Consider the following 15,422-nt stretch of genomic DNA (forward strand, 5'->3'; position numbering starts at 1 on the left):
ATGGGTCCTGCCAAATTCCAGTTGGCGTCAATTACATTTTAATTTGCCTCACTCTCTAACCTAGGGTGACCAGACAGCAAGTGTGAAAAATCGGGACGGGGGGTAATAGGAGCCTATATAAGAAAAAGCCCCAAATATCAGGACTGTCCCTATAAAATCGGGACATCTGGTCACCCTACTCTAACCTCTCTCTGCAAGTTCAGTATTCTTTGTTGTTGGCAGTTGTTTAACTAAGTATAACAATTACATCTTCCACCCCTGAGGTGGATGCATCAACTTACAATGAGGTGGATGAGGTGAGAGAAGCATTCCTAGTGTGTGCTCTCTCTTTCTATGTTCAAAGTTGTAAAGCACTGCAGGATCACCTAGAAATGTAAGGTGGTGTCCTGATTAATCAGGACAACTCAGTAATATTACTACTTTGGTGTTTTGAGGGGCACATAAACAATCAGTTAAAAATACACAAATTCTCAATGTGCTGCTTATAGCATTTGCCTGAATTAAATCATAGGCAAGAAAAGAAATATAAATTGTCTTGTCTGTATTTCAAAAACAAATTGTCTTTCTGTATGATACCTATATTTATCTTTAATGTCGCTCCTGAAAAACACTTACAATTTGCCTTATATTCTCATTAGGGTCTTGGGGTTCAAGAACAAGGGAGCACAGAGCACATCAAGGTTCAAGTGAAGAACAACACACTTGGTTTAGGAGCAGCCATAAATTATGAGGTGAGTACTAGTTAGCTTTGCTGCCAACCCAGGTAAGAATGTGTTGATTGTTGACAGCCCCTTTATGTAATGGGAAGCGAGTGAAATCATCATCAAGTTTGTATGGTGTCAGGATAATGATGAACATCTCACAGAAGAGAGAAACCAGCTAACAGCAGTATTGGTACAATTGTGTCCTCTTGGGTTTTTTTGGGAGGATGTTGGAGTGAGGAGGCAGCGGTGAATAATGGGGAGTAGGCTGCTCAGAGATGCCCCTTCCCACAGACATCCAAAATGTTTGTTTACTGGTAGATATCCCTTTGTCTCCTTTTACTAGGCCTGGTTTTGTGCCTTCCTGTCATTCTGCTCCCTATTCCTGGAACAGTCCCCATTTCCCGTTGGCAGTCATGGGCTTGCACAGAATGTGGGATCGAGCCCTAAAGCCGCTGTCTGAGTCAACATCTGAACTGACTTTGTGTGTTCTCATCTTTTGTGCTGCAGGAAAATTGTTAGCATTTCCTGCCTGGAGCTGAAAACAACGTGCCCAGCCTGGGGCATGACAGAGCCAACAACAACTCAGTATTGTTTGAAGACTTTCAAACGCAACTCATAGGCACTTGGAGCGAACTTAACGAGCTGTAGTTAGTGTTTCTACCCGTGAAACTTTAGGGGATTCCTAGTTACCCTTTGGTGTTTAGAGCTAGAGGATGTATAGTGAGACTCTGATAGACCTTTTGGTAGGATCTTTTGCCTCTTATTCACTTGGGTGTTATTTACAGGACAACTGGATTGCTCATCAAGATGACTTCAACCAACTTCTGGCTGAACTGAATAATTGCCACGGGCAAGGTGAATCAGGTATGTTAATACTTCACTGTATTGGATGCTGGAAATTTCACTGAGAATTTCCTCTATTTTTCATTTCTTAAAAGGCAAATGAAGGCCCAATCCTGTGGGCTGGCGATACTTCTTGCACAATGCTCATCCCCCTTCAACTCTCATTAAAATGAATGGGAACAGAGGGTTCAGTGCCACGCAGAACCAAGATGTTAATTTTGATGAGGATGTATATGAATTACATTTAAATTCCAGAGATTGTAATAGGCTTTGAATCAAGCCCTTGTTGGGGCTTTTCAATAGAAAAGGCAGACGGGTGTGTCTCCTTTATTTGGTGGGATATGCAGAAGCAGCAGCTGTCCACTGAAAAACAGCCTGAGGCAGTTCCAAGGCGTGACACACACACGTTCTCCATTGCCTCATTTTACCTCTTGTCAGCCTCCTTGATGAAGAATTGTGTCTGGCTTTTACCTAGTGGCAGTTTCTGCAGCGTTTCACTTTTCCTGCCCTTGAGAAACTGCTGTTTGCATGAGCTGGGGTCAAAACCTACCTACTCTTTAAATATGGTGGGGTAATGTGATTTAGTTGGGCAAAAGGGCAGGACATGCAGAAGCAGGAAACTTGTCAAAACTTTCCAAAAAGAGCTATGTCTCTTAGTCTCAGAAAGTACTTGGGCCTGGTCTATGCATATGCTGGTTTAAATAATAGGAACAAACTAAACTGATATAAGCAAGATTTAAAACAGTGCAAGCGTCCACATAGTGCTGCATAAGTTTAACTAACTCGATCTAACATCCTGCCTTTACTTAGAGTGGGGCAATTTTTATGTGCTGCCAGGCCGTTGGGCTCCAGGTCTACAACCGTTAGTTCCCTGGTGGAGCCCCATTAAAGTCAGTGGGGTTCTGCGTGGGTGCAGCATCTGGCCACAAATTATCAGTTGCAGTATGTTGGCCTTAGTGAGTTTATTCAAAATATTCAGAGCAAATTGTAGCTGCTAATGAGTTAATCCTAAAAATGACAGCAAGAGTGTGGGGTTATTTTGGAGTTACGAGGAAGATCAAAATCAGTTTTTACTGTGGAGAAACTACAACCTCCCCTTAATAAGCCGCGCACCTACAGGGCTGCAACTGGTATCCTGGTCCTCAAACTCTAAGGGCCAGATTTTTAAAGGTATGTAGGTGTCTAAAGCTATAGAGAGGTGCTCTGGTCATTTTCAAAGTGCCTAGTTCCTAACTTTCATTGGATTTAGGTGCCTTTAAAGATCCCACTGGGCACCTCTCTACATCTTCAGGAATCTGAATACAATTAAAAATCTGATCCTAAAATCCTACTGAGCTACAGGAAGATCCATTAGTTGTAACCCATGAGAAGATCCTGATGGTCTTTGTAAGTTGATGCCATCCATTAAGTGCTTTCAAAGGTGGGCAAGTGTCACTAACCCCATTTTTACAAATATGGAAACTGAGGAGCAGAGAGGCTTAAATGACTTGTCCAAGGATGCACAGTGAGTCAGTGACATAGCCGGGTTCATTGAAGGAAGTCCTGGTTCCCAGTCCTGTGCTGTATCCCCTAGGTAGACCATTGTGACATCTCCAAAGTCCTATGCTGTGCTAAGTTTGGAAGACCCTTGATATCGAAAGATATTTACACTTGGCTCACCCCCATGGTATCAAAGCACCCCTTTCATTGTTCAGTATTCACGAAAAGTGAATAGGATATGGACATAAAGCAAATTGTTTATAAAATGGGGGTGAATATTTCTGCAGCATTCGCCCAGCCCTAATACTGAGTCTCAATAGTCAACAGAGGAGGTGATAATGCATCTCTCCAGTGAAAGCTCCATAGATAAAATTCCTGATGTTGGATACTGAAGTTCCACCTTAGAGCCACAAGAGGGTGCTGGTGTCACTCTTGCTGGAAGTGTGAGATTGCAATTGACGCTCCACTGAGAATTCTTATTTCTGAGAACGTTTTATGTTCCCCCTGGATCAGACAGCAGTGGCATCACAAGTGTCTGCTATTATGATGCTCAGTTTCCACACACAACCTGTCTTTGAGGGCTTTCAACTCTGTCTGCGGCAAATTCTTTATAGCCTCAGATTTGCTAGACCTAGGAGTAACTAGTTCCCCTTATTACAGATTTTCAGTTAAAATGCAGTAGGGGTTGGATGGATCAGGGAGTGATCATGGGCTATTAGCTTTTCCCCTCTAGGTTGCTGGTTTAACTCCAGCTCAGTCATTGAGTTCCAGACAGTGCCACCTGTTCTAGTCCATGGAGGGTAATGGGTTTGCACAGGTTCACCACGGGACTAATTTTGTCTGCAGATCCTTGATTACAGGTGAGGGCGCGTGAGAATGAAGGAACCCAGCTTGGCTATTGGTACCCAGGCTGAGTCTGCAGGCCTAGCAGTTAGAAAATACATCTTAACTTGTAAACTGATGACGATGATTTTTATTGTGGTAGCAGGTAGGATCCCTAGTCGAGGACCCAGGACCACACTGTTAGGTGCTGTGCGAACACAGAACAAAGCCGTGAAGCGCTTACAATCTAAGCGTAAGACGAGACAACAGACGGGTACAGACAGATGGGGGAGCACCAGGAAGCAGTGAGATGATATTAATCAGCATGATAGGCAGTGGTCTCTGCACATCTACAGCCTAACTGTTATCAGGGTTTTTTTTTAAAGCATCCCAGCATAGGAGTTGGGGGTGGACAATGAGGTAGCTTTGTGGATGGTTATGGGGAATTCCTCTGAAGCGTGTGGGGCAGCAAAGGAGAAGGCATGAAGGTGCTTGCTTGGAAATTGAATAAGTGGACGATGGAGGCTGGCACAATGGGACGATCGGAGGTGAGTATCAACCTCTTGATACTGAATGAGGAGATGGTTGGTAAGGTGGGGATTGGCCATGAAGAGCCTTGGAAGGGAAGAGAAGCAGCTTATGAGTGATTGCACTAGAAAAATGGGAGTCACTGAGAGATGATCACAGAACCTCACAATGCCGTTTCCAGCCACTTTTCAGGGTAGTACCGTAACTTAAAGTTGCTCCTATATATCCGAGTGTTTGTCTTCAAGAATTCCTTTTAGATTAATTGGTATGGTGGGCAACAAATGATCATAACAGACTCTATCTAGGGGTTGTACATAAAGACATTGTACAGCACTTAGAAGCAATCAGGTTGGCAGTTGTTCTAGGCAGTGTTGCCATATAAATGTTTAGTAACAAGACACTGTCCCTGCTCTGAAGAACTTGCATCTTTTTTCAAATTACTTTTATAACAAGTAGGGGTAACAATAGCTGGGAAGTGGGGTAATAAGATCTTACGGTAACATATCTTGAACAGCACTTATCATGCTCCTTTGATGTTGTGTTGTGACCGGTTGTTGGGACGTGGTCCTAAATTGTGGTGTTAAATATACTGACATTTGAGTTTAGTGATTAGCGTTTGTCTAATGGAAACGTAACCTTTGTGTTCTAGAGCCCTCTAGCGAACAGAAGAAGACATTCAGTCTTGAAGAGAAATCCAGATCCTCCAGGAAACGTGTTCATTATATGAAGTTTGCAAAAGGTAAGGGGCACATTGTTGTTCTTTCATGAACTGCAGGGTTATAAATATCTATGTACCAGGATGACACATACCCTCTGCCTTACATTTGGCATTAGACACATCCATGTGGCAACCAGCTTTAAATTATAATAGAGCCTTCCTGCTTTATTTGGCAGTTTTTGTTGGCTCTAGGCTGGTATTCTTGAATAATTCAATCATTGTCTATAGGAAGCTGCTATTTAATAAGGAAGGGTGACTATTTTGAATGGTGTCAAAGAAAAAACACAATGGTCCATGTGTTGAAAGAACGAACTAGAAGTTGTTGCTTGGACATCTGTACAGCTATATCCTGTGCAATCATGATAGCCCCTCTTAGTGGTCATGTGGATAAGATCAGTGATAAGCTGAAACTTGATTGCAGTAAGAGGAAAGCCCTGTTACCAGGTCTTCTCTCTATCGTTGATCATTGGTCTGAGTCACCCAAATAATGACATTTAACTCCTGAAGTTTTGATTTTTTTTTCTTCATGATAACAGCCATCCTGTGCGTCTGGCTTTTCTTTAGTTCTCTCTCAGTGTGTGTGTGTGTGTGTGTGTGTGTGTGTGTGTGTGTGTGTGTAAATAAAAATGTCATTGGTATTGATTCTACCCATACATACTATTTTCCACTAATGGGTACTTTGTTAAAATATAATCCCTAGTACAATGTTGTGTTACACTAGTGAATGCATCACATAAAATAGTGGCAGTTGTCTTCTGACTGGGGGCCAGAAGTTAGTATTGGGGCTCCACCAAAGGCTGCAGCTAACTTTTGGTATCATCTCAAGATGTCACATCACTCCTCCTTTCTTCCCCTTCCTCTGCTTTGTCTACCACTCCTCTATTCAGACAGCATTGTACTCAGATGGGGATAAAGCTTATTGTAGGGCCTGAAGCATCACTGCCCTGCCCTTGAAAACATTTTTAGAGGCCTGTGAGCTGGGGCAGTCTGGTACTTGCCAAAGTTAGAAGTTTTGCTCTTCGTGAGCCAGGCTTAACCCCCATCCCCCAGCAGAGCTGGCTACGCTGTATCCAGAGAAGAAGACTTAATGCTGTCAGAGGCAGGGATATCCGAGGAGACACGCTTTCTCCCTGCACTCGCCCTGTCTGTAGGGGGACACAAACCCATTCCTCTCTCTAGCTTGGTGCAGCCTTCTCCACCCTGCTGCATCCAGTCAGCAGCATGACCATCAAGGTGGAGGGAGAGGGGGTAGGGCCACGACTCTACCCCTTCCCTGGCCTCTTTGGGATAACTTGAGGGAGTGCAGAGAGACATTTGTTTGTCTGAGGACAGGCACTACAGTGGGCTTCTTGTGCCCCCTTGCTGCCTCATCCCTACCCATTCCTCCCTCTACAAAAGGGCCAAAGACAATCAACATTTAGGGCCAGCATAACATGTCCCTGTCTCTTCCCCAACCCCCAAGGCTTCTGGAATCCCACTGTTCACTTTTGATATTGTCCAAATGAATAATGGCTGCATTTCTTCGCTCTCTCCCCGCCGCCTCCCCAGGAAAGGATCTCTCTTCCCGCAGCGAAGATGACCTGTCCTGCATTTTTGGGAAACGACAGAGTACAAAAACTGAGGTAAATCATATGACTGTAAGACTGGAAGGGACCCCCTGGGTCATCGAGTCCAGTCCCCTGCTATCACAGACAACCATGTCATACAATCCTGTTCATAAACGTAGCAAGTTCCATCTCAAAACCAGTTAGGGCAGTGGTGTGCGACCCGTGGGCTGCACGCCACCCGTGGCTTGGTTTTCACTTTTTCGTTGTTTGGTATGCAATACTCACAGGCATAAATGAGTTCTGCTATTAAATATCTCCCAGGGACTCTTTGTTTCTTCAGGTAGGTAAAATGTGAAGTCCAAATTGAAGCTTAGAGACTCACCGATGTGAGTTCTGTAGGTCACAGCTAGGTTTGCACTTAATATTTCAGTAGCATTTTGCTGTTATGGGGAGGGTGTCTGTCTTATGAATATGCAGAGTGATTCCCTTGTGCAGGAACATAACTAGTGCAACCAGGCAAGTGTTTTGGCAATACTGATGATCACTAGTGTGCACACAGAAGGGACAAAAGAATGTGCCACAGGAATTATGCTGCTAACCCTGTGAGCACTCTGAAGTCATGGTTAGAGGGAAGGCTGTAGCCTGTGTTAGAACTGAGAGGATTTCTTGAATACCATATGTGATGGAGCTAGACTATGCAGAGCCTTGTGCCAGCTCCAATCAAAAACATTTTAAAGCTGTTCTGCAGCTTCACGAGAAGCCAGTGACATGGAGCTTGGGAATAGTGTGCTAGGAGGTCCTGTCTCTGAGTGATGTAACGGTAAAGATCTGTAGGCTATCAAAACTATAGCACCTCCATGGCAGGGAGAGAAAGTGGGCATCAGATCTGCTTTTTATGGTAAGAATTCCCCAAACTGCAAGAATTGCGCTACCGTTAATTGAAATAACTGAGGCTAGAAGAGACTTAAATCCAAGAACCGTCCTGTCTTGTCAGCAACTGAGTCATAATCCAGACCTTCATTTTACAAGCCACATCATTTGCACTTGATGGATAACAGTTTGGGGAGACTTCATCAGCCACAATACAGCTGGTCTTAATGATCCATTAATTTATTGCAGTTTTGAAATTGGCTTTTGGACTTCAAGTCCATAGCAGCCACCAGCGGCCTAAGCTATCATATGCCTTCAGTAGTTGAGCCCCCTTGATTAACCTCTCCTATTAGCTGTATGGCCATGGGCCCTCTTGCTGAGGTGGTGCCACCTGATAGCTCAAGGTGTAGCAGAACCTGCTGGGACTTGTAGTCTTTTTATAGTCTTCATCGCCACATTAAATTTAAGGAACTCATGGATCACATTTTGCCCAAACAGAGTGATCCAAACAGTGATCTCACTGTAGAATCGTAGAGCTGTAGGACTGGAAGGGATGCTGGGAAGTCATCAAGTCCAGCCCCTTGTGCTGTGGCAGGACCAAGTAAACCTAGACCATCCCTGACAGGGGTTTGTCCAACCTGTTTTTAAAAAATTCCAATGATGGGAATTCCACAACCTGCCTTAGAAGTGTATTCCAGAGCTTAACTACCCTTAGAGTTAGAAAGTTTTTCCTAATAACTTAAATCTCCCTTACTGCAGAATAAGCCCATTACTACCACTTCTACCTTCAGTAGACATGGAAAGCAATTGATCACCATCCTTTTTGTAACATATTTGACGATTATCAAGTCCCCCCTCAGTCTTCTTTTCTCAAGACTTTGTGTGCCTAGTTTTTTTTAGCCTTTCCTCATACGTCAGGTTTTCTAAACCTTTTATTTTTGTTGCGCTCCTTTCGACTCTCTCCAATTTGTCCTAAAGTGTGGCGTCCAGAATTAGACGTAGTACTCCAGCTGAGGCCTCACCAGTGCTGAGTAGAGTGGGACCTCCCATGTCTTATAGACAACCACAATGTTAATACACCCCACAATGATATAAGCCTTTTTCACAGCTGCATCAGATTAACTCCTATTCAATTTGTGATCCACATCATCTAGCTTATCTAAATATTCTTTCTTCTTCTTTCCCTATTTTCGCTTGCATTCCTTTCACCTTGTTGTTAATATTTTGTTGAGTATCTGGTCACCATTAAGCTTTTAAGTGAAAACTGAGGGGAAATAGGCATTATTAAATATATCAGCTTTCTTGATGTCATCATTTATTAGATATGCTTCCCCACTAAGTAGAAGACTACGCTTTTCTTCATCTTTCTCTTGCTCCTAATGTACTTAAAAAAACCTTTTCTTATTGCCTTTTATTTTGTGCCTTAACCTTTCTGATTTTGTCCCTACATGCTTGTGCAATTCTTTTGTACTCCTCCTTAGCAATTTGTCCACGTTTCCACTTTTTGTAGGCTTCCTTTTTTGATTTTTCAGGTCATTAAAGAGCTCCTGTTGGAGTCAGATTGGCCTTTCACTATATTTCTGTCTCTCCTTCGCATCACGATAGTTTACAGTGAAGCCTTTAATATTGTCTCCTTGAGAAACTGCCAATGACCTGGCAACCCTAAATGGCACCCGAACCAAAAGCCCAGTTACCGCAGGGCGGGGCGAGACGCTGGGTCATTAACCCGCACCGACACCTGCTCAGCTGGGGCTGCCTGCTACCTGCAGGCAGGCTCCTTGAGTTGAGCCAGCAAGTGATGGGAGCATGGAGGGAGATGAGCGACCAATGGGGGCGGGGCCTTGCAGGGAATAGATGGAGCATGTCCGGGTTGTCAGGGGTCTGGTTACCAGCTCTTTGAAAGGTGGCAACACTAGGAGTGGAAGCACTATAGAAATGCATTCAGGTATAGGCATGTTTTTATTCTTATAAAAACGTGACGGCTCATGGCTTTGATGTGGCGCTGAACTATGGGGGTGCAGGAGAGGTGCTATTCTCTGTGGCGCTGTTCCCTGGCTCGATTTCCATGCTGAAATAGTGGCAGAAGAGGTAGGGCAACTGGGCATGGTGGAATCGCCCCCTGGATCCCCTCTGAAGCTGCTGCTTGTCAGCTACAGTTAGACACAGCCAATAGCCGCACAGCTGTTTCTTAAGCCATTCTAGCCACAGTGCAATAGCCCTCCTTTCTCTCTGGATCCCAGAGGTCTGTGACGTTTAGAGGGCGAACAATATAAAAACTGCACTGCTCAGCCCCTCAAGTAAAAGGGGAGTTGCAGCATGGAACTTCAGACTTTTCCTACTCCTCTTTTGTTCCCTACACTGGATTTTCCATAGGAGGGGGGAATCTGGCTTGGTATTACATTAATTGGTCAGTTGACCCCTTTAAATGGTATTTGTCAGGTTTATTTGTGGTCTCTGCTACAATTTCCTGGACACTGGGCATTTCCCTGATGTGCCAAAGAGAGAGCACGGCAGATGCTGTAATTCCCCTGGACAGTAGTTTATATCAGTTCCTGTTCAGAGAGAGTGTAGGAAGAGTCCTGGTGTCCATCAGAACCTTGGGATGTGCTTTCGAACACTGATAGTCTGTGGTCCCTTGCCTTTTCATTACAGTTTCAGCCTTCTGCAGTTGCATGCTGTCATCCCTGCATGGGACAAGTCAGGACAGGTGGATTTAGGTGCTAGGACTACTGCTATCAAGGAGTCTTATTGGCTTCTAAACCCTTACTGTAACCACACTTTGTATAGTGGTAATGCGTCTTGTATTGTTCCTGCATTCTCAAACCATGTGTACTTGAGAGAGATCCCTTTCAAGGATGTCTAATATTTCGCCTCTAGTTCATAGAATCCAACTCAGGTCACTGAGTCACCAAAACTCCTTCTCTACGTGTAATAGCTTTTTGGTGGGTCTGTGAGAGGTGGTTTCAGTCCATCTCCTGCTGGACAACTGTCCATATCCCAAAACCTCAAAAGAAAGCACTAAGGACTGAGTTAACCTGGACACTAAATTCCCTTCTTATTCCTACAGATGGTCCCACCATCTCAGAGTCAAAAGATGCAGAGAAGCTTACATTGCAATTGTCTGTTATGTACCTATCCTTGGATAAATCTTCATTCTTTTTCTCTCAGAGATCTCAATGGGTAGTTGTGGGCACATTGTTTTTTTCCTGAAAAGTTCTCAGGTGTGGGTGCCAGTCTGTCACCTTTCCCACCCTACCTGAGTCTGGGCCAGTAGGAGGATTAGGTTATTAAGGAGGCGTGGGGGTGTTATCAGTATGTTGATGACACCCAGCTGTATCTCTCTCTTGTCCCACTCTCCCGATGCAATTCAGCACCTCAGCCAGTAAGATTGAGTTATGGGTCAGAGCGACCTGGTTGAAGCTCAGCGTAGACAAGACTGAGATGATGGTGGGTCGGGGGGAGCAGCTAGAGGAGATAGTGGAGATAATATAGGTCCCACTGAGGGAATACATCCACCATTGGTCACTAGTGTTTACAATTTAGGGGTGGTTTCAGCTCCCAGCTGCTGTTTGATGACCACATTAGAGCACTAAGGCAGTCAGCTTTTTACCACCTGCACCTGGCTAGGAGGCTGTGACCTTTCTTTTCAAATGTTGACCATGTCACTGTTCTCGATGCTTTTGTCACCTGAAGATTAGACTATTGTAGCACATTCTGCATGGGGCTGCACCTTAAAACCATTCGGACGCTGAAGCTGACACAGAATGACGTGGCTTGCCTACTGAGCGGGACATATCACTGGAAGCATGTGACCGCTGAGTTCTGGGATCTGTATTGGCCGCCCATTAGGCTGCGCGTGGAGGTAGGATGTTAGTTATACCCTATAAAGCCCTGAATGGTCTGAGGCTACCTGCCTGAGGGACCACCTCTCTCTCTACCTCATTCTGCCTCCTCTGCGGTCAGCAGGGATGCACAAGCTGGACCCCCTCTTTCTGAAAGAGACGGGTGGCTGGCAGCGCGTTCTCTGTGAAGGCTCCAAGACTGGATCTTGCTCCCCACCCCCAGTCCCAAGTAGCCTGGATTTAGCCACCTTTCAGGCAAGCTGAAAAAAAACCCACATCAGGTTGGGTAGGATTTTTAGAGAGGGCGGTGTGTGTGCTCCCCATACCCATGAAGGGGTGTCAGTCCGGCTGAGATCTTGTTAAAGTGATCACGTCAATGCTGCTGGGATTTCATTGTATGTATTGATGATGCGAGGGTAGCCAAAGCCTTTGATAGGCGTCTTTTTAAAATTATTTTAAATCTAAAATAAATGTTTCCTTCATGATAGATCGTGTGACCAAACAAAGCCTTTTTAATAAACTACAGAGGGACCTCTGGAACCGTCTCCCTTAAAGTGAAAACAATGGCTGAGCGTTGGAGCTCACCTAAATTGGAAACGTCTGCAGTTTTCTCAGGGAGACAATGAGTGATCGAAAATATTGAATTGTAATTATGGCGCTCTCCCGAGACCCGCGGTGGGGACCTGCTTGCAGGGCAGTGCCTGCCAGGCTTCTCCCCACCCCCCTTTAATTTTCTCACTCACTTCGGAGCTGGGGAGACAGAAAAACAAATTCCATTAGTTCCTATCTGGTTGAACTTCCTGGAACCCCCACTGTTTTTTTTTTTTTTCTTCTCAGAATTTCCTTCCTCCATCCAGCTGTGTTTCCTGATGGAGCCTTATCACAGGAGAAAATACTCCTGAGTGAGACTGAGGATTTGGGAATGAGTTAGACGGTCCCAGCTCATTAGCTGTACAACATGATTCTGGCACTGACTAGGTTTGGGGGAGAAGCCCTGATTTGCTGGGACGCTTCTAATAAGTCAGATTCCTGCATAGAAAACTTGAGTGTTTTAAGCCCATCTCACTTCCATGTCTCAGGCCAGCTGATTAGTAAGCAGCTTCCTTAAATTATAGTAACATGGATGTCGTCATGCATGAGTTCCCCTAAATGGCCAAAGACTAGTTGCCCATTTACCTCCAGGTTTGGTGTGATCACTTTCCTGTTCATCATCTGGAATTTCAGCCTTCCTCCCCATTGCTGTCTCACTTTTTATCAGGAAATTGGCTTCTCACACGTTTTCCAGAGTTTCCTTAATTGATTTGCATTTCCCAGAAGTTATCAAAGACCTCATTGCCTAGTGGTTAGAATCCAGAACTTGAAAATGTGCCTAATCCTGGCTCTGCCATTGACTCACTGAGAGGCTGTAGGCAAACCACTTCCTCCCTCCGTGCCTGGTTTTCGCCTTTGTGAAATGTGAATGCTGATACTTACCTGGCATAGGGTATGTGAGGCTTAACTAATGTGTTCTTAGACTAGTCACAACTTCTCTCTGCATCAGTTTTCCCATCTGTAAAATGGAGCTAATACCTGTGTCACTGGGTGGTGTCAGGATTCATTAGCTATGTTCTTCAAAGCTTTGTCTGTGGACATTATTAAGTGTTGCATAAGACAGAAGTTGGTTATCAGATAAGAATTACTGATAGTGCTATTTGAGCTTGGCAAGATCACAGCTGGCACAGGGTGTTCAGAATGGGAATGTGCAATACAAAAAGGATGTTGAAAAGCTGGAGAGAGTCCAAAATGAGCTTAGTAAAATGGCTAAAGGTTAGAGGGCATGTCCTAGAAGGGGGAGTGGAGCAATTGGATGTGCTCATCTTAGAAAAGAGGCAGAAGGGGACTACCACAATGTCTATAAATATCTGGGTGTGGGGGAGTAATAAAGGAAAAGGAAAGGCTTCTTCTATTCAGGGTGCTCAAAAGCTGGGAATAGAACAGGGAGCAGGCACTTAGTTAGGAAAAGGAAGACACATGCCAGATCTTCTGCAAGCTTCCTAATGGCAATGTCAGTGGAATAATCTCCTAAGGGAAATCCAAGCCCCTATAGTAAATAAAGTCAAGAAAAACTGGATTTCATGTGTCAGGGGTGGGGAATTATAAATTGGTTTATTTGAAATACCTCACAAAAATGTGATGGCTCCCACAGCATTGTCTTCCTCCTTCACTCTCTAGTGGTCTCTCATATGTATTGCATTTATTCTCTCCTGTTGTATTTATTTTATATTAGATGTATAATATCCCCATTTTCAAGGGTGAGGAGCTGTGACCCAGGGGTTGTAACTTGGCCCACAGAGGGAATTTGTCAGAGATGGGATTAAAATCTAGGACTTCATGGCTCTCAGACTCTGAGCACAGGACTCTCTCTCTCTCTCTCTATCTATCTATCTATCTATATAATATCACACACACACACACACACATATATCAGTCAGCCCTTCGTGTTTACAGCTAAAGAATGTTTAATGCATTCTATATTGTCGAGGGGTAAATATTAGGTTCATTGCTTTTAATGCAATGTTTAATAGCAGTAAGGGAAGTAAATGAGAATAAATAGTCCTGTAATGAAGTGTCAGATATTGGAATGGATGGTTAAATACTCAACTACTATTGTAAACCCTGACCAAACAACATAGTCACTGCTCAGCCTCCACTCACAGCTTCTGTTTTTTGTGATGGCTGCTCCTTGCAATTTGTACATCAGTGATGGTTTTTCATTTGTATCTTCAAAAATCCATAGTTTGGTAGGTGGGGGAGAAGAAAATGCTTGATCACTTCCGGTAAACTCTGGTAAGTGATTGAAATGCACTCTATCAGTAGCCGTGGGAAATTGCTTTATGCTGTTATATAGGAGATCCAAACTTCGAAGACAGTGATTGGTAGGAACCCTCCCTGTGAGCTGTTAATTTTTGTCTGCCTTGACCATCATGGTTTACTCAGTACAGATGATTGGTGTGTGTGCCTATATGTATAATTTGAGAAATTGAATGTTGTGTAATTAGACCAAGGGGCGGATCTAACTCCCATTAAAAGGCAATAATAACTCTCATTGACTTCAGTGGGAGTTGGCCATGTTTCCTGAGGCATAGGCACAAAGGGAAAGAGTTAATATTGTACATTCAGTTTTAAGTTCTGCATTTCCTGCCTTTTGACCATTTGAATGAATTATCTTAATGTTACTTCTGAAAGAGAAAAGTTTTTGTGAATGTATTGTATTAAATCTGTGGCACCTCAGGTATTGCTACATTGCAAACCATGGCCTGTGAAACTTCAGAGACAAAAGCCCCTTCATCAGCTGTTAGCAGTGTAGGGCTTTTGACCCACATTTGAGCACTTTGCCACTTAAGCAATTCTGCTACACCCAGTAGAGGGCAGCGGTACGTACAAATACTAGCTAACTCATTCAAATATAAATAGAGGGCCCAGTTCATCATAGCCTTGCACCTTGTGCTCTCATTACACCAGTACAAAGCACTACTGGTAGCATTTTGCACCCATTTTGTGCTGGTGTATCTGACTGCCAGCTGCAGAGCAGCAGTGAATCCGGCCCCATGGTGTTAATCGGGGTTATGTTTGGTGCTTCTCAGTACCGGGGACGTTATTCCGGCAGCAATGGTAAACATTCCTTTATCTAGCACGGTATCTTAGCTCTTCTTTCCTTTTATCAAGAGAACTGCTAAGTATTGACATTTCATTGCCTATTCTGTAAGCACCCTGTTAATCAACTGAGGATAAATTATTGCTGTTCAGAAATCAGCAGATAGAGAGACATCTCCCAGTGTCAAGGAACCAGTGCTTTTTCTTTTCTCTTCATTGATGAAGAATCTTGCCTCTATCTGTTCATTCCTTGGGGGTTTAGTTAGGGACTGCAATGAAACTGGGGGGGAGCTCTTTTGATTTATCTTCTCTCCTTCCCTTTTGGTCACTTCGATAGGCTAAAAGAGCCGAGTTGGCTTTAATGTGTCGCTGTTAGAGACCAAGCATTAGCAGGAATAAACCATCATGCCTCACAGTGAAAAATGTCCTCTGATTG

The 15,422-nt window shown here is 44.0% G+C and overlaps 1 protein-coding gene across 3 annotated transcripts in view; it reads left to right on the plus strand.

The window, feature by feature from the left end:
* Positions 1–15,422, plus strand: part of PINX1 (PIN2 (TERF1) interacting telomerase inhibitor 1) — a 79,364-nt gene that overhangs the window by 11,141 nt on the left and 52,801 nt on the right. For all 3 annotated transcript variants that reach the window (XM_054022429.1, XM_054022430.1, XM_054022428.1), the window contains exons 3-6: positions 639–731; positions 1,490–1,568; positions 5,026–5,115; positions 6,643–6,716. In XM_054022429.1, coding sequence (XP_053878404.1) covers positions 639–731; positions 1,490–1,568; positions 5,026–5,115; positions 6,643–6,716 — 336 coding nt within the window. The remainder of the gene's footprint in view (positions 1–638; positions 732–1,489; positions 1,569–5,025; positions 5,116–6,642; positions 6,717–15,422) is intronic.

Source organism: Malaclemys terrapin, chromosome 3 (assembly GCF_027887155.1).
Source record: "Malaclemys terrapin pileata isolate rMalTer1 chromosome 3, rMalTer1.hap1, whole genome shotgun sequence".
Lineage (NCBI taxonomy): Eukaryota > Metazoa > Chordata > Testudines > Emydidae > Malaclemys > Malaclemys terrapin.